Source organism: Pongo pygmaeus, chromosome 1, assembly GCF_028885625.2.
Source record: "Pongo pygmaeus isolate AG05252 chromosome 1, NHGRI_mPonPyg2-v2.0_pri, whole genome shotgun sequence".
Taxonomy (NCBI): Eukaryota; Metazoa; Chordata; class Mammalia; order Primates; family Hominidae; genus Pongo; species Pongo pygmaeus.
Window position 1 is genome coordinate 135,994,470 of NC_072373.2, and position 19,275 is coordinate 136,013,744.

At 49.2% G+C, this 19,275-nt stretch overlaps 1 protein-coding gene across 2 annotated transcripts in view; it reads left to right on the top strand.

Moving 5' to 3' along the window:
• ABCA4 (ATP binding cassette subfamily A member 4) overlaps positions 1–19,275 on the top strand; it is a 127,107-nt gene that overhangs the window by 11,133 nt on the left and 96,699 nt on the right. For both annotated transcript variants that reach the window (XM_054475816.1, XM_063664591.1), the window contains exons 4-6: positions 1,431–1,570; positions 6,973–7,100; positions 11,126–11,323. In XM_054475816.1, the coding sequence (XP_054331791.1) occupies positions 1,431–1,570; positions 6,973–7,100; positions 11,126–11,323 (466 nt within the window). The remainder of the gene's footprint in view (positions 1–1,430; positions 1,571–6,972; positions 7,101–11,125; positions 11,324–19,275) is intronic.

Genomic DNA, 19,275 nt, shown 5'->3' on the forward strand with positions numbered 1-19,275 from the left:
TGCCTTGCAGTTTTAGTTTACAACTGCACTTTCAGCTTAAGAAACACCTGCCCACCCAGAGAGATCGTGTGGGGTCACATGGTGGGATCAGGGAGGCCTGGAGACAGCTCAGTGGAGGCTGCATGGAGCTTTGGTGGGAACGGCCCTGACAATGTCTATAGATGTTACTGGGGAAAACTGAGGGGTGGGAGTTGGAGAAGGGGGCTCCAGACTCTAGCAGTACTTGGCATTTGAACCCGGAAAGTTGGGTTTCATGTTTCGCATGCACATTAAGAGTGAAATATTGGCTTATTCAAGGTTCTTTTGCTTGCAAGGCACGGAAACCTATTCAAGCAATCTTAAACCCCAGAAGGAAATGTGTGATTTGGATACTAGACATTCTCACAGAGCCAAGGGCAGCAAGGCAGGGTTCAGGAGGGGCAGGCCAAGACCTGGAGAGCTGTCAGGAGCTGCTTCCTCAACTCTCTTCCATCTGGGCCTGCAAGGCCTGGCCTCTGTGTCTATTCCATTCACCCCTCTCCATGGACCAGTCTCCTGTGCTCCTCAATGCCTGGGCTGCCACCGTTCATGCAATTCACAGCACCTTGGCCTGGGCAATCAGAAGCTCATCTCTGAACACCATCCAAATTCCTGGGAACAAATCGGGTTTATTCTCCCTGTCCCATCAGCCTTGGCAGAGGCGTGCACGTGCGTGCGTGCCTGTGTGTGGGTGCAGGGAGGTCCTTGTAGATGAAGCATGGCTGTCAGAGCCTACTTCATCCTGTGTGAATGGGTGTGAATGGGTGGAAGGACAGGTCTTAGAGAATTGGGTAAAAACTGGATAAAATCTCCAGTGATATCCACCAATGTCACCCTGTTTAAGGCTTATCTGGGCAAGAGACACACAGACCATGGGACTGAGAGGTGACCAGGCCCTGCCAAAACTGGGAGACTGAACAGATCGCTCACCATCCCTGTCAGTTAGCCTATATGTACAAGGAAGTAAAATTGTCTCTTTCTCCTGCCTTGGCAGTATTATAAGGATACTCAATGTAGTAGCTAGGTCGGACACATAGTATCTTTAAAAATAGCATGAGATGGCCGAGCGCAGTGGCTCATGCCTGTAATCCCAGCACTTTGGGAGGCTGAGGCGGGTGGATCACGAGGTCAGGAGATCGAGACCATCCTGGCTAACACGATGAAGCCCCGTCTCTACTAAAAATACAAAAAATTAGCCAGGCGTGGTGGCGGGTGCCCGTAGTCCCAGCTACTTGGGAGGCTGAGGCAGGAGAATAGTGTGAACCCGGAGGGCAGAGCTTGCAGTGAGCCGAGATCGCGCCACTGCACTCCAGCCAGGGTGACAGAGCGAGATAAAAAAAAAAAAAATAGCATATTATTACGGTTATAAAAATAACAGCTATTTCCTTATTAATGAGGCTTTGTCCTTACAGCTTGGCAAGGGTATATCGAGATTTTCAAGAACTACTCATGAAAGCACCAGAGAGCCAGCACCTTGGCCATATTTGGACAGAGCTACGCATCTTGTCCCAATTCATGGACACCCTCCGGACTCACCCGGAGAGCATTGCAGGTAAGCAGGACTGCAGTGCTCTTAAGCATCACCTGCCTCACCTATGGAGAGACTGAAGATATAGAAAAGAACAGGGAGATTTGGTGAAAAATATACCAGCGGAGGCAGGAAGGGATGGGGTCTGGAGGCAGCTTGAGCATCACCTTGATGAAGATGCCTCTTCCTCCACAGAAGCCTGGAAGGTAGGAAGTTGGGAAGGAAGGCAGGAAAGGTCTCATCCACGTTAAGTCTAGAGACAGAAAGAATGCTAAGAGAGATGGCACTATGGGAAGTTTGAGGCTAGGTCAAGGGCTAGAAGCGGGGGAGAGGAGTTTACAGAGTTTGGTAAAGATATGGAGCAACTCCCACAGAGTTCTAGAGTTAGAGCTAACCAGGAACATGAAGCAGCAAGGCCAACTATCATTAAGGAGCCAGGGAGGTCAGAGATCATGTGTTACCATGACATAAATATGCATAATTGTACTATTTCTCCCAGTAATATTTAGCACCCAAGCCCTGAGGCAGAGCAAGTGGAGAGTGGGTGATGCAGGGCTGGGGGTGTGTAGGGAGGCACCACAGAAGGTCAACAGGCAGGGGGCTGAAGGCAGGGACTGGACTACATGCATCAAGTCCAGGCTGCACGAGGAAGGATGAGAAGGCAGATGAGTACTGAAATGGACTAGGAGAAATGAAGAGGCAAGGGAATAGAAGTCTCAGTGGGTGCCATGACCCTGTTTAAGTGATTGAGAAAATGAACAAGATGAAAGGGTTAATGCCTGTGGTCAGAAAGTGAAATATGTGAATTCAGGATTTCGAAGGCAGGGTGGATGATGACTGGCCCCCAGATGTGGCCATGGTGTAGTGGAGCAAAGGTGCAGGTGCGTGGTGAGGGGAAGGAGGAAATGGGAGGTGAGGATGTTGGCCCCACATGGACACCATGGTTGTGCAGGAAGATGGCAGGAGCTGGGCACCAGGGTGGGAGCCACCTGGAGTCAGGAAGAGTGAAGATGAAGGATGAAGGGGCTCCCTCTCCTGTGTCTCTCCTCCCCAGGAGAAAAACAAGAAACAATCCGAGAGTAACAATACCAATGTGCCTTTACAAAGTGTGAGTGGGTGTTTCGTGCTGTCATGTGTGTAGTAGGCTTCTCTGTGGATAGCTAGAGGTACTGGACATGGCCACTGGATCCCACTCGCAAGAGCAAATGAGTGGTTGTGAGGAAGTAAAGCCCCCCGAAATCCAGGGGTTACTGCAGCTTTGTGTGTGGAGCGTGCCCTCTGAGAAAAGGCTGCCCTGGGGGAGATTGCCCGGGGAAAGGGGCTCAGAGGCCGCAAAGGCAGCCGTTAGGGGCTTCTGGGAGATGTATGCTCCTAGGATTAAGGGGTTGACTCTAAGGATGACCTTAGAAGTTGACAGGGATGAGGAAGGGGTCACCAAGGGGTCTACCAAGGGAATGGGAGAGGCTGTATTGATAGAACAGCTTCTGCTGCAGGTTCCAAACAAGAAATGTGGGAGAATGGTTGAAATCAGCCCCGGAGGCATCTTCCCATGCATGCGTGCGCTCCTTCAACATTCAGCCGACTTTTGGTGCCTCCTGTGAGCCAGGCACTGGGCTAGTCTCTGGGGGTGGAGAGATGAGTCAGGCAAATGCCAGCCCTCAGAGGGCTCACAGGGCAGAAGGTGAGAGATGAGTGAGCAGAAAGTGACCACAACGCGTGTGGGGCCCGGTGGAGGGAAGTAGGGGATTCAGGAGCACAGGAGAGTCAACAGGGGAAACTTCTCCAAGGAGAATCTGATCCTCCTCCCATCCGGCCACCTTCTGAAGCCCTCTCTCCCCATCCAAGTGAGAAAGGACAGGCGTATGACCAGATTGGTGTATCAAGATGCTCAATTACGTTCTCATTGTTTAAAACTAGTAAAGCATAGATTTTATGTAGTAACTTCTACAAACTGCATTACAAACACTCCATTCTTTGCTGCCCTGGGTAGAAAAGTTTATTTTAGTGAGCCCAAGTTTGAAGAACCTTATATGGTATGAGTACAATTACCATTTTAATGGTAAGAAACCCCCCTTCCCCTATGCACCAACCAGAAGGTGTTTTTTTTTCCTAATTTAAACAAACAGATGCAGACGTGGGCTGTCCGGCTCCTGGCGGGCTGACATACCTCATGCATCCAGTGGGTTTGATGATGAGGCAGACATTTCACTTAAGTGTCTGCTTATCAGATTGAGTCCTGCTGGGAGGAAGTGTGAAGGAAGTAATTTCAAACCACAGTTTCTCTGTGGCTTTTGCAATGTGGATATGAGAACCAAAATCACTATTTCTTAACCCCAGAGCAGGATTGATTTTGACTTGGTATGAGGCGGTTCCTTCTGCAGGCTTCGGGCTGTGAGAAGTCCCTAACAGAGCAAATCTAGGGACAAGGGCTCAGGAAAGGCTGGCCATGGCCCCCTGGGAATGGGGGCTCTGCAAGATCCCTGGCCTTAGAGGCTGTGAGAGGGAACAGGGGTCCATCCCCAAGTAAGGGACACGGTCTTTGAGGAAATCCCAGGCCAGGGCCTGAAGGGCACTGTCAGGAACACAGGCTGTTTCATTCTGTTGAGATTCACCGGGGCGCTGCTCACTGTGAGCATGGACTCCTCAGGCCAATGTTGCGGAAGAGTCCACCTTTGAAAGCGAGCGGGTGGGGGTGGCGGGGCTGGTGCTGGTGCGTGCTTCTGCACAGCCACCTGGGAAGGTATGCCGCTGACCCAGGCAGAGGTTTTCTTTCATGGCAAACCTGTAGTACTGCATTCTCAGCAGGGAGGATTAATGGTAAAAGACCAGGCATGGAGCCCCCTTCCCTCTCCCTCAAAGCAAGCTCTGTGGTCTCTCAATCATCTTTAAAACACCTTCTTCCCGGGAGCCTCCTACATTCTCCTGGCTTCCCTCCCACCCCACCCTCAGCTCCTGGGGCCTCAGCGGCCCCACCCCCAAGCCCCTAATCTTCCCAGGGAAGAGAACAAGAAGAACCACATTTTAAACAAAATTTATTTTTCTTTCCTCAGGCTCCCAGTTTACATTTCTCCCTCAGGAGTCTAGGGAAGCTTCTGTCTGGTATCGGCCTCCTCTTCACCTGGGCCCCCGCCCTCCTCAGATGTACCAGGAGCCAGCACACTCCCCCTTCCCCCCAGAGCCACAGCAGCCCTGTCTCCTGGGTGGTCTGGTGTGCCAAGCCTGGGCAACATCACTCCTAGCTTTTCTTGTTTTGCCCCTTCTCCCCAGCAAGATATTTGTACGTAAGGTCAGGTGAGTGAGTTAAAGAATAACGAAGAGATAAACAGTCAGATGGAGTCCTGACTGTCAGGTCAAGACAACAGTTATTTACTGAATGCCTCATGTCATTCAACAGACATTTATTGAGACTCTGATTGGATGTCAGTCTTTAATGCTGGCTGTCAGAGACAGGTGACTTCAAGGGCTTGCATCTGTGCACCCAGCATTGCTAGGTACAATGAAGAGTATAATAAAAGCAGGAGCCATAGCCCCCAACTCTCAAGAGATCTCCCGTGTGTGTGTCTGCATGTGTATGCATGTGTGTGCATGTGTGCATGCGTGTGTGTGTGCGTGTGTTGGGGATGTTGTTGGTGGAGTGAGAGTATACAAGCCTGTGTATGAAGGGGTAATTGGGAAAAGAACAATGGAGCTGGTATCCAGGGACAGGAGGAAAACAGGAGGGCTGGGTTTGGAAGACAGCCGGATTTATGTTTTTGAAGAGGGAAGACTAGAAATAAGGGAGCAGCCCCTCTCAGAGCCCTCGTCCTCCCTTTGGGCCCTGTGTCCGGCTTTCCCCAAAGTCCTCGGATCTTTCCTATGCAAAGGGGAGTGACAGTGGGCACAACTCTCAGGGCACCCATTACTGTGAGAGAAGCCACTGTGCCACTGTGTGGTCGAACTTCAGGACCGGCTTCCCCTGCCCTAGCTGCGTGGGCAGGCCTGTGGGGTTGGCGCAAGACCCTTCCAGAGGAAACCAGCTGCAACATAAATCCAGATATGGTGCTGTTCAGGGAAAGGCACAACCTGGGGATGAGAAGGGTGGCTGTCCAGCACACGCGGGCAGGCCTCTTAGCCACTTGGGGACGGGAGAATTTGGAGAGGGAGAGGATGGGATGCTGTGGAATTGGGACCAGGAAAGAATGGAGATATGTGATGGTTAAAGCTAGTTAGAGAAGAACTGGGAGATAAACAGTCACCCATGCCCCTGAAGAACTCAGGGTGAAGAGATTGGCATTTTCACGCACCCCAGTGCTTTCCCTTTATGTTGAAGTCCCTTCATAGACATCCAGGCCCATAAGGCTCTTCTCTGGCCAGAGCCTCATGAACTATAGCACTAGCAGGGTTGAGGCTGAGCATTGGCCCTGGAAGCCAGCCGAGGAGGAGGGTGCTTGTGTGAATCTCCCGGGAGGGGTAAGAATGATATTAATTCGATCATAACAAGCATTTATTGAGTGCTGTTTTGAGGCCTGGTAGCTAAGCACTTCACATTCCTTACCCCGCGTCAACAATCCTATGAGGTAGATGTGGAAAGTGCAGACACGGGGACAGGCTCAATCACTTGCCCCAAGGTCACCTTAACTGTTAGGTGTTCTTTATGCCTCCTTATAAAGAAATCCTGCTTCCTACAGGTGTCGAGAGGAGCTGGAGGGAGCGTGACTAGGGCTCATCAGGCAAGCCCAGGCATGTGCCTGGCTCTCTTCTTTCTACCTGGAGCTTTTCCTGCCCTTAATGGCCCCAACTCATTTCTCTTAGTCCGTGTCAGTGCCCTGAGCATCTCAGCCCAAGCTGAGATGATAGAAACACCCAGAGGGGTCCTCTACCCTGTGACAGCTGCAGTGTGGGAAGAGCACGTGTCTCCTCCGATCCTAGACCGGAGTTTCTCAGCCTCAGCATTACTGACACTTGGGGCTAGATAATCCTTTGTGTGGGGGAGGGAGGAGTGTCTTGGGCCTTGCAGGATGTTTAGCAGCATCCCTGGCCTCTACCCACCAGCGCCTCCCCAGTTGTGACACCGAGAAATGTCTTTAGATCTTGCCAAATATTTCCAGGAGGATGAAATTCCCCTGTTTCAGCTCCCCAGCCCCACCTCAATGAGAAGCACTGTCCTAGACCAACCCCACAAAGTATCTGACACCCCCATCCAGCCCTGGCTAACTTTTTCCACCTTCTTACTAAATTGGGCCCAGCTGCTTCAGCAGTCAATGTTGTGACTGTGTTGGGGGCAGCCCACTGGCAAGAGCCTCACCTCTAGGGGCTCCCAGAGACCCCAAGAACAGACCCTTCCTCTGAGAGTTGAGTTAGAAGTGTTTCCAATCAACTCTGGCTGTTTTCCTTTTTTTGACCCATTTCCCCTTCAACACCCCGTTCTTTCTCTTATTCATGTGTAGGAAGAGGAATACGAATAAGGGATATCTTGAAAGATGAAGAAACACTGACACTATTTCTCATTAAAAACATCGGCCTGTCTGACTCAGTGGTCTACCTCCTGATCAACTCTCAAGTCCGTCCAGAGCAGGTAGGTGGATGTCACTGGCCAGTGGTCCCTGGAGGGGAGGAGGAAGCACCCAGCCTGAGAAAGGCAAGAAATATGTTGGCTTTTTTCTTCTTTCTTCCTTGTGTTCACATTCAGAATCCATCACTTAATGCCTTGTATTTAGAAAAAAACCGGGGGATCACTTGAGATTGTGATCATTTTCAACATAGGATTCGAAGCTGCACACATCCTGGCGACCTTAAAACATCTCAGGTTTTTATAACTGGAAGGAACCTTAGAGATCATGGGGCACAACCTCCTCTTTATAAATAAGGAAACAGAAATCTATTCATTTATTACTCAAATATTTAGGGACAGTTGTAGGTACTAGAACACAGTGTGAACCAGACAGGCAAAACCCCAGGCCGGGGAGCTTCCATTCCAGTGGGGCCACAGGCGATGCTCAGGTAAGCAGAGACTCCACTGTGTGACTTCTGGCTGTGATGGGTGCTGCAAGGAAAATCCGGTAGAGTCGGGGGTTAGAGAAGGACGGAGGGGCAGGTTTAAGGGGGATGCTCAGGAAGGCCTTCTGAGAGGTGGTATTTGAGCAGAGTTGTCTGTCAGCCACACAGTAAGTGAGAGGGGAGCTCCGGGCTGGGAAGCTGCCAGCACAGTGCTGGCAAGTGCTGGGGTGGCATCCCAAGGCTACAGAACCTGAGACGCTGCAGAAGAGCCCACCTCTGCTTTCCTGGACCACTTCCTTCTCAGCACCAGGCAAACTCCTTCTTCTATCCCCTGGCACCTTTCTGACCTGTGTATACGCCCCCAATTTATCTAACCCCTTTAAATAATCTCCTCTATTTATGCAGAGCATTCTTACCAATAACTCATGACTTGCACATCCCTTAGCTCCCTTACTCCTCACAACAATCCTGAGATGGGTCAAACAGAGAAGGAGGCTTGCGCGTCTGGTGATGGGGTGATTTGTGCAGTTACAGGGCTAGAAATTGTCAGAGCCAGATGGAATCCAGGTCCTCTCAATCCTAATCCAGTGTTTCTTACTTCAGTCCAGTGGCTCTCAAAGCCCAGAAACCAGCAGCATCAGCGATGCCTGGGAGCTTGTTAGGAATGCAAATTATCAGGCCCCACTCCAGGCGAACTGGGTCCAAAGCCCTGGGATAAGGCCTAGCAATCTGTGCTTCACAAGCCCTCCAGGTGATTCTGCAGGCTCAGGTGTGAGAGCTGCAGCTGTCCTCTGGGCCTTCTGGGCTCCCCGCCCAGCTTCTTCAGTGTGATGAACACAGCGAGAATGCAAGATCTGCAGCAGCTGATATCCCAGACACCCTCCCAACTCCCTCCTGGCTGGGTCTGATCCTCCTCCAGACTCCAGGAGAGAATGAGACATAAACAGAACTTCAGAGCCTGTGTCAACCCTGAGATCAAGGTCTGCACAGGGTGCTGTCTGAGTCCAGAGGAGTGAGGGACCCCACCCCACCTGGTCAGCACCGGCTCCTGGAAGCAGGTTCTCACACTGGTTCCCTGCACAATGAAGGAGCTCATACTTGCTTTTCTGGCTTCTCAGACCCTGAGGTTTTCATCGAAACTAGACAAGGGGAGCCCAGGGTCAGCCTGGAGGCAGGGTGAGCTTGGCGTCTGCAGTGCCCAGGCCCTGGGTGGTTCGGCTCCGTCCAGGCCCTGTTCAGCTTCCTCTCCCACCCCCACAGAGGGGGTGCTGTCGGCACCGATTGCTCATTTTCCCCTTTGCTTTCTCTTCAGCTCGTAAAACTCAAGTCCTGACAATGCCTGTGATGACTTCCAGTTGGTAATAAAAGGGAGATGAAGATAAGGACAGGAATTTCGGGGAAATTTCTTTCCAGTTCCTTACTAACGTGACATTTGGATCTCTACTGCTGTGCTTCTGGCATCGGTGCCGAGGCCTTTCATGTGGGAGAACGGAGGCCGGGGTCACCAGGTTGTGCCTTTATTTCGTGTTGCTGGCTCTGATGAGCTGATGCTCCGCTGATTAGCAAACGCTGAGCCATCTGCATTTCGCAGAGGAATGTTCCAGCCGACCCGGCCCTCCCTGCCCACTTCCCAGGATGCTTTGCCTCGTGGGCTCACCTGTCTTCTAGCTCCTGCTCTGTATTTCCACCTCCATCCAGTTCTGGGACTCCTTATCAGCACTGTTCCCAGAACTGTCCATCACGACGGCAACGTTCTCTCTTGGTGCTGTCCAACATGGGAGCTCGCCTCTGTGTTGTCGCTCATGCTCATTGAACATGGATTTGTGTCCTTTACCATCAGGACTGGATACCCCTCCTGGTCCTTTCTGCCTGGGGTCTGAGCACAGCTCAGAAGGAACCTCACCATCCCCTCTCTCCATCTAGGGAATTAGAAGATGACGGGGCACAGTTCTCTGGCTCACCCCCAGCCCAGTAAACTCCTGGACATGCTTCAAGGCCCAGCTCAGATGTTGCCTCCTCAGTGAAATAATTTATAAACCCACCCTTCTTTGTCCTGCCTTCTTCCTCTTCCCTACTCACTGGAGAGTTAACAGGTGATGGTTAAGCTCTGGGTTCAAATCTCACAAGGCCACACACTTAGCTATGTGACTTCAGGCAAGTTAATTAACCACTCTGGGCCTCTCATTTCCTCATTTGTAAAATGGAAATAGTAAAAGTGCCTACCACCATGGCAGTTGAAGTTAAAAGAAATAATATATGTGAACACTTGGAAGGGTGCCTGACACATAGTAAACACTCAGTAAATACTAGCTGCTTTTAGTAGCTATTCTTAACGCGTCCTCTTCAGTGCTCTGGTTTCACTATGTTTTATGGGTCCCTGAGATTGAAAGTGTCCACACCGACTCATGGTCAGCTGTGACCTGTGCCTCGTGTGAGGACCAGGCTGCCATGTGTAGTCTGGACAGTGCAGGAGGTGGCAGAGCTTAGGCCTGTTCTGCCCTCCAGCCCAGAGAGCCATGTCGTTAGATGTCATGGGAGACTGTGGTGCCCTGGGAATCTCATGAATTTGCCCATGGTACTCAGGGTCTGTCTGCTGCTATGGGAGTCCAGGACTCCAGGAGCCAGTTAAGGTGCTGGGTGGCCACAGGTCCTTGGCCAAGGTCCAGGCCTCTCCCCTGCCACCCGATCCTCGAGAGGGCATCACGAGGGTTGTACTTCAAGAACCATTATCCTTGAGCTCCCTAGGAGCTGCAGAATATGCGCTATGCAGGGCTTAGGGTCTCCAGACAAAATAGATGCAGGGTGTCTAGTTAAATTCAAATTTCAGATAAACAACAAATAATTTTTTCAAATAATTGTGTTCTATTTGGACCCTATTTGGGACATATTTGTACTAAAAATTATTCATTTATCTGAAATTCAAATTCAACTGGGCATCTGGTACTTTTGTTTGCTAAATCCAAGAACAAATTTGTTCTAGCTACTCCTCAACCCCACCTTCAGAGAGGAAGCCTTGATGGTACTGTAACATCATGCTGTAAGAAGGGGATCCCTTGAATTGTAAATGGCACTCTGATAAGGTGAGGTATGGGGATTGTATTGGTTTCCTGTTGCTGATGTAATAAATTACCACAAACTTAGTGGCTTCAAACAATGCAGACACATTATCTTACGGTTCTGGAGGTCACAAGTCTGAAAGTTAGGGCATCAGCAGGACTGCATTCCTTACTGCAGATTTCTAGAGAAAAATCCATTTTCCTGCCTCCTTCAGCCTCTGGAGACACTCTACATTCTTTGGCTAGTGGTCTCCTTCCATCTCCAAGGCCAGTGGGGGCTTATCGAGTCTTTCTCACATCACATGACTCTGTTTCTTCTGCCTCCCTCTTCTACATTTAAGGGACCCTTGTGATTACACAGGGGCCCGCCTAGAAAAGCCGAAATAATCTCCTTATTTTAAAATCAGCTAATCAGTGGCTTTAATCCCATCTTCAATCTTAATTCCCATCGCCATGTAACATAAGGTATTCCCAGGTTCTGTGGGTTAGGACGTGGGTGTCTTTCCTATCACAGGGCAGTTTCTAGTGTTGCCTCTTCTCCCTGCAGTTTGCTCATGGAGTCCCGGACCTGGCGCTGAAGGACATCGCCTGCAGCGAGGCCCTCCTGGAGCGCTTCATCATCTTCAGCCAGCGACGCGGGGCACAGACTGTGCGCTATGCCCTGTGCTCCCTCTCCCAGGGCACCCTACAGTGGATAGAAGACACTCTGTATGCCAACGTGGACTTCTTCAAGCTCTTCCATGTGGTAAGGGAGGGGCTTGGCTGCTTGCCCATTGCAAGGTGATTCCTGGGGCAGCAGAGCCTCACGAATTGACCTTGAGGAGGGCGTGAGCCTGGTGTTCCAGACAATCCTTGCAAAAGCTCCAGGCTCCCAGGGCTCAAAAAATCACAACTGATAGTATTTCTAGAACAGCGGCCCAGGGACCCAGAAGTCACTATGAGGTTCACCATTAGGTATGTGGCTGTGGCATGTTTTTGTCCACTCTAAATGTGGGGATAATCCCCTTTACCTCCTCTAGCAGAGTGGTAAAGGAAGGAGGAGGCCTGGTTTGACTCCCTGACCTGCTATTTCCTAGCCAGGTGATTGTGGCAAGATATTGAACCTTTTCTGGTCCCAGTACTCATCTATAAAACAAATACAATACTATATAGAGTGGTAGGAATTATACAAGAAAAAGTATATGCAAAACATTTCATAAATTTTAATAAATGAAGGCCCCATGCTTCTTCCTCTGGAACTGGTCTCAACCTCAATAGTTGGTATTCTAGAGAGGAAAAAAATGACAGAGAAAGTTTCATAGTCTCAAAAATTTGGAAAGCCCTAATCTAGCTCAACTCTTTGTTCTAGAACTGCATCCCAGACAGACTGCTTGGGACCTGAAAATATCTCCTCCTTTGCTAGAAGGATAAGATGAGAAGGAATTAGATAAAGGAGGTGTAGAGCAGAGGTTTTCACACTGCAAAGTGCATAAAAACCATCAGAGGGCCGGACACAGTGGCTCACGCCTGTAATCCCAGCACTTTGGGAGGCCGAGACGGGCGGATCATGAGGTCAGGAGATAGAGACCATCCTGGCTAACACGGTGAAACCCCATCTCTACTAAAAAATACAAAAAAAAATAATTAGACATGCGTGGTGGCGGGCGCCTGTAATCCCAGCTACTGAGGAGGCTGAGGCCGGAGAATGGCGTGAACCCAGGAGGCGGAGCTTGCAGTGAGCCGAGATTGCGCCACTGCACCCCAGCCTGGGTGACAGAGCAAGACTCCATCTCAATAAAAACAAACAAACAAACAAACAAAAACAAAAACCATCAGAGAAGTTGGTAAAAGGTGCAAGTTCTAAATCCCCACCCCCAATCACTCTGATTCAGAAGAACCAGGCCGGGCCCAGAATCTATCCTGTTACCTTAGGCGATTCTGATGAGAACCACTGTAGGCCACACTTTCAGAAACACTCAAAATTAGAATCCTTCAGAGAAGGTGGCATATATAATATTTCTAGCAGGGAATTATGTTTTTTTCTTTTGCCTACATTTTAATTGCTAGAACTGTGTTGTAGGGAATATCAGTCACTAAGAACTTGATTGAGGAACTGTGTTTTGTCTGTTTTATGACTTCTCTCTCAAGTTCCAGGAAACTCACTTTCAGTTTGTCTTAAAAAGCAAGCTGAAGGCTTTTAAAAATGAAGCAACATAAAATAAGACACCGCAGTTTCTGGCACAGTCCACGCTTAATCCCTTTCAATGTCTGACTTTCTGTGGAAAGTTACTCTACGATTTTCCCAGCTCATCAGGGTGGGGCCCCAGAGTGAGTATGAAGGGTCAGAGCCTAGGGATGCCACCATCAGTGAGAACCCAGGACCCCAGAAAAGGTCTCTTGGCTCACCACATTGTAGGAAAAATAAAGAGCAATGTAGTCCAAATGTCTCTATCCAAAGTTTCAAAAAGAACCTGATTTTAGACACGCTCCTTGACTTGTTTTCAGAATCAGACAGAAGAGTGAGGGGACAAAGGTCCCTTATTCCAGGCAGCTGAATACCAGCACAGCCGGGAGTCCAGTGCTGGTGTTTGCAGAGCCACCAGAGGCTCCCTCTCAGGTGTCCAGGGCCCGCATGCTTTGTAGAATGAGCAGAATGAGCAATGTCTGTGCACCTGGGCTTTGCAGGCAGGGCCCGGGTACCCAGGTTCATGCAATCCTCTCGTCACCATGAAGGGAGCAGCATCATTCTTCCCTTCTTGAAGCACCTTGGCCACCAGTATAGGTAAATTTACCTCCCAGGACATTGATTCTGGGATGTCAATGCCAGAGATAGTAGGGTAAATGGGCACCTGGGTAAAACTTTCCATCGGAGACTAGAACCAAAACTCAGGACACTGGCTTCCAAATGTTTCTTTATCAGGCAAGAAAGACCAGAAAGTCTTTCCTTACGCCTTCACATGCTGCCTTGGCAAATGCTAGCCTTCAGAAACCCTGGGCTACCTTGACCTGTCGCCCTTGCAGACCTCAGATGGGTCCTGGGGCCTTGCTTTCTCCGTTTCTGTGTGCAGGCACTCAAACCTGCATCAGGCACCTGTGAAGGGCCGGGCATTGTGCTGAGGCCAAGGCTCCAAATGTGAACCTTCCACCCTCACTGAACTTACAGCCAGACCAGAGACAAGCAAACAGGACATTTCACAGCAGTGCAGCCTAGAAAGGGCCAACACCAGCCGCGTTTGTCCCCGCAAGCAGCAGTTTTTAGAAGCTTCCCCAGTGATTCAATGTGTCCTACAGATGCCTGGCCCCCACTCCCAGAGATTCTGAGTCAGCTGGCCTGGGGTGCAGCCTTGACTTCACTGTGTTAAAAAGCTTCCCAGATAAGTCCAATGTCCAGCCAAGATTGAGAATCACTGACCTAGAGTTTGATTTACCACCTCAGTCTCTATAGACCACGCATAATAATAGTACCCCACACACCTCTGAGGGTCCAAAGAACTTTCATTTGATCACCCATGAGACCACCGTGGTGTGGAGATGCTTTCTCTCTCCTGTTCTCTTAACAAAGCTGGTGAGTGACAGAGCCTGCAGTGGACCGGGAGACTGCCCAGAGGAGAAAGCCCTGCGGGAGCCGGCCTCAGTTAACCTCGGAGCACCACCCCTACCTGCTCTCCTCTCACACCTGCTTCCGTCTCGGTGGGGAAAGATCCAACCGAAGCAGGACATCTAGTCTTCTGATGCCTTTAAAATGTGCTTTTCCATTTGACAAATGGATTACACTAAAAACAAAAATTTACAAAGAAAAAAAAAACCTGAAAGAAATTGCAGGCATTAAAATGGGACTTTGCCTTTATTGCTCCTGGGCCCATCCTATTTGGGTTTTTAGAAAAACAAGCCTCAGGCAGGCCCAGAAAGGCTCAAAGCAGACCCTCCGATCCTCTGGAAGGAGCATCAGGCAGGCAGGGGCTGCTCCGGGGCTGGGGAAGGGGCCCCGCCGGGACGCGGCTGTTATTGCAGCTGGTTGGCGCGCAGCCATGCTTAGCTGCAGTGCGGGAATGCTGGGCCTTCTGTTCTGGGCTGTTTCTCATACGCACGTAGGCCACGGTATAAATAAGGTTTTATTAAATGCCAAATGAGTTCTCATTAACAAAGAAAGAGGGAAAATCTCAGTAAACCACTGTGACGGCACCTGCCCACTTTGAGTCAGGAGCTGGGGGTGTGGGTGCAACCTCCGAGACATGGGAACCTGTGGAGCCCAGAGAATCGGAGGGGGGCGCTGGGGTTAGCACCGACTGAGACCAGCTGTGTTTTCTCTCGGTTCCTTGGAGATCAGAAGTGAGTGTTGTCATCTTCAAACAATCCAAAGGCAGTACCCATGGCCTTACTACATCCCTCCCACACCATCCCACCCATCCCCGCGCGTACACTCACACACTCATTTGCACACTATCGCACACGCTCACTTGCGTGCGCACACACAGATTGGTGACCTAGGTGGACTGGGAGAGAAATAAGAGCCAAATGACTGGATTTTCTCCAAGGAAATTTATTAATAGCCCCTCTTGGTTTCACCTGAAGAAGCTTGTCTTCACCTGCGGCCTTTGCAGGCTTAACGCCCCCAGCTTGAAACCCGGAAGCTCAGACCAGGGCCCAAGGTATTATTAGTGCCAACATTACCTGAAATGTTTCGCACCTCATAAAAAATGGTGTGTCAGTTTCGGGTGAGAGGTTGGGACGCTTCCCATCTGATTTGGCCCAAGGCATGCATGCCCCTCCTCCTCCTTCCCTTCCTCCTCCCCCTCTTCCCCCTACCATCCTTCCTGTTTTCTCTCCAACTCTGGTGCACAGCTTTGAAATCTTGCTGAGAAGCAAATCTGTCCCTTCTGCTTTGAATGTTTATTTGTGGAAGTTCGGCAGGGGAACCGAGGCGGGTGCCAAGACCTGCCATGCTGCTGGGAAGTCTGAGTCTCCCTCCCTTCCCCCTCCTAAATGCTTGTTGATAGAGAAAAGTCAACCTCCTCGGCATTTGGGCTCACGGTTTTCCTTTGAAAATGCTTCCAGTGTGGCATGATTCAGCTTTCTTTTCTGTCCCCCAACCACTGCTCTGTTGTCATTTTTACTTTTCTGATTGCATTTTATCCGTGTCTCTTTGACTATGGGGTGGCTGGACGTTGAGTTACAGGAAGAAAAGGGCCCAATCTTGGGGTTCTGACTACATGTGCCTATCAATTTCCCGTTTCATTCTTGGCTCTGGCTCCCTGAATTCCTGAGTCACTGGGGAGAAGCGTGGGTGGACCGCCCCCTGCCCAGTGAGAGGTGCCACAGTTGCTGCTCTTCTGGGTCATTCATTGCAGATTGTTAATTTCAACTATGCATTTCAATTTTCGGATGGATATTGCTGCATCAAGTGTCTGGGAAAGCCCCCACATCTACAGGATTTTACAGTGAGGTCCCACTAATGACTTGACGTCATGACTTCCTCTTTCTTTCCAATTTCTCCCACTTCTCCGTGAGGGTTTTGGGAAGGGGAGAAGAGAAAGGAGTGATGCCCGAGTGCCAGTACCGGGGAACAGCAGGGCTGTTAGGAGGAAACAAAACTAAGTCAGGAAGGTTTTTGTTGTTGTTTTTGGGTGGTTTTATGAAAATATTCAAGCCACAGCAAGTATATTTGATTTATAGCATTAGTATTTTTTCTGCCTGCATCTACAAAAATCTTTACCTATTACAATCAAAATATCCTCTGGGTGAACGGATTTCAACAAAGAAGAAATAAAAATGAAATAGAAGAGAGGCCCCTTCGTGCACATTGAGCCTACTGGCTCGATTGTCACTTGCCTGCCTTGATGTCTTTTCAGCTCCAGGCAGGCAGTAGGCCAGGGCTTATTTTCATGACAGATCAGATGTTGCTTTTATGGATTTACAAAGAAAGAAATACTGAAAGGTCAAAACTGAAGTCACTTAAGACAAGAGCAGGCCCCTGAGAAGGCTGCCATTGAGGATAATGAGTCCTGGGGTCCTGGCCTTTGTTCAGTAAATATGCACTAGGCGCCTACAATGTGTGCACCAATGTGTGAGGCGTCAGGTTCTCTCCAGGGTCAGTTGGTTTTAAGAAGGGTTTTGGCTTCTGATATGTTTTATCTCTACAGAACAGTAGCTCTTAACCTTTCTTATGGGTTAGGATTACCTTTGAGAATCTGACTACAGCTCTAGACCTGTTCCCTAAAGAAAACTAAGCTCACAGGGACACACAGGATGGGGCTCATGGAGCAGATGGAGCAGCTGAAGCCAGTCCCCAGGTTAATAGCCTTTACATTAAAATGTTTTTCTACCTACCACTACTATGCATCCTTTACTAAGAGGTCTCAATATACACAGATTCTTCCTTAACTCTGTTTATGAAGTATTCAGCATCCTCCCTCCCTGCCCCCTTCAGCATCCTCCCTGCCCCTGAGCACAGGATCCAATGGCATGAGGACCACAGGCCTGGGCAGCTGCTGGGGCATACAGGCATCTCTTAGTGGCTGAGAGACTGGGCCCTGGCTCTATGTTGGCTCCTAACTTGCTGCCATTTAAAGGAAATCTTAGCCTCCCATCTGTAAAATCGAGAAAATAAGACTTGTCCTACATAGCTCATGGAATAGTAATGAAATTCACATTAGAGAAGAGATGGAAAAACACTTTGAACAAAAAACATTTTGCTCTTATGAAAGCACAGCTTCTTTTGAGAGGCCCTTTGCTCCCCATTTCTCCTTCTTCAGACCCCCCAGACTAGGAGAAGTTCTGTCTCATGGAGTGACCTTTTGGCTGCCTCTAGATTCCAAGCTCAGTTTTGCTTTCATTAACCACAGATACTGGGACGGACAGAAAAAGACCTAGTTTCTGTTGAGCCAAAGAGTCCCATAACTTGTCTGTTCACATACCCGAGAGCCCACCCTCTAGTTGAGACACTCAGTTCCCTCTCATTCTGGGAGACTGTGTGTCTCTGTGACCTCCTGGTAGAGACCGTTTGGCATGTCCCCCAACCCCCCAGTGATTGAGTCTGAATTCTCCACTGATGACGCATTTCCTAGCACTCAGGGTGTCCCCTCCTGGTTGCCCCCTCACCACTGAAGCCCGCTTCCTCCCTTTTCATTTGATGCTTAACAACTGTCAGGTTGCAAGAAACATGCTTCAAATCCACATTCTCCCAGTTGCCTAGCAACAACTTCCCTCCCGGATAAATGTGGGTTTCCTGTAGCTCAGCCCAGGACTGAACACAGCAGCACACACTTCTGTCCTCTGCTTCAACTGCTTTTCACCCCTGGTCTGCATGCCTTCAAGACTGCAGCTCATCCCTCCCTTCAGAACCTTCCATGGCCCGCAGAGGCCATGTCTGCCCCAAAAAGACACGTTTAACCTGAGGCTACTTATTTACCCTTGTGTTAGGTATATCCTCAACTTAGAAATTAATACTGTTTCCAGATTGTCTTCTTTGAATCACAGAAAGTAAAACAAAACATTCAATGCTTAAGACATTTCATGTGCGGTTGGGTGACATCTGTTTGATGAACACATTTGATCCAAAGCATCAGAAATACTATGCAAACAAGACTTTTTAGGAGGTGATAAACGTGTCTGTTCTACCTTAAGAAAAAAATATTACAGAGTCCCAAAGGAGAGACATAGTTTTGATCCCAGACAACCCAAGCAGAGGCCTCTTAGGGCTGGAATCATCTTGGCTGCTGCCTGGGACCTTATATCAATTTCTTAAGCACAGGATCAAGGCCTAAGGGCCCCTTAGACTGACCTCAGTTAGTAGAGGCAGATCCCTTCACAGCCTTATCTTCCTTAGAGGTCTAGTCTGACCTTGAACTTGGAATGTGTTCAGTGTGTTCAAGGTCACACAAGGAGATATGGAAGAGTTATTTGTTACTTGGAAAATTAAGAGAACTTATTTGGCATAGGAAATTGTGTGTGTGTGTGTGTGTGTGTGTGTGTGTGAGTGAGATGATGTTTGCCATTTTGATGTGTGACCTTTTTTTCCAGAAATAGTTTCACAGTTCCATTCCAACTAAACTTACAGTCTCTTCCGGTTCTTTGACAGAAACAATTCATGTGAATTTGAATAGATAATGGGGGAGGGGGAACCAAAAGAAGAGGAGAGCCCTGGGAAAGTTATTTTATAATTTATGGCAACCTCAGTCAGGCAACTGTGAACAGGTACATATGGAGGGCTCCCTTGGGACAAGGCAGTATTCAGAGATGTAAGGTGTGAGGACCAGACCCTCATCATTTACCATTCCCACTAAAAAGAGCTGGGAAGGAAATTGTAGCTGTAGCACCAGGCACATAGCTGGAGCTTAATAACTATTTGGTGAAGGAATATTATTAAATTATTAACAAGATGGAAAAAAGAGTATTAATCACACAAAAATGCATCTCAAACTATTGTTTCTCTGTTCCCTTTCCCCCAAATTCCTGGTCTTGCTCTTATCTGGCTGTCTCTCTAGTCACTCTTGCTGACTCTCCTCACATTCCTTTCTCCACCTGGAATTCCCGGGCTGTCCCCTTTTACTCACAGACACTGTCCTCACTCTCACAGTCATCAGTTTGTCTCTCTACAAACCTCAGCTCAAGTGTCACTTCCCCATCCCCAGGTGAAACTGACTGCTCCCTCCCTGTAAGTCATCATGATGACTGCTATATATATCCCTCATGGAACCTAAAACCTCAATAGACACGGTC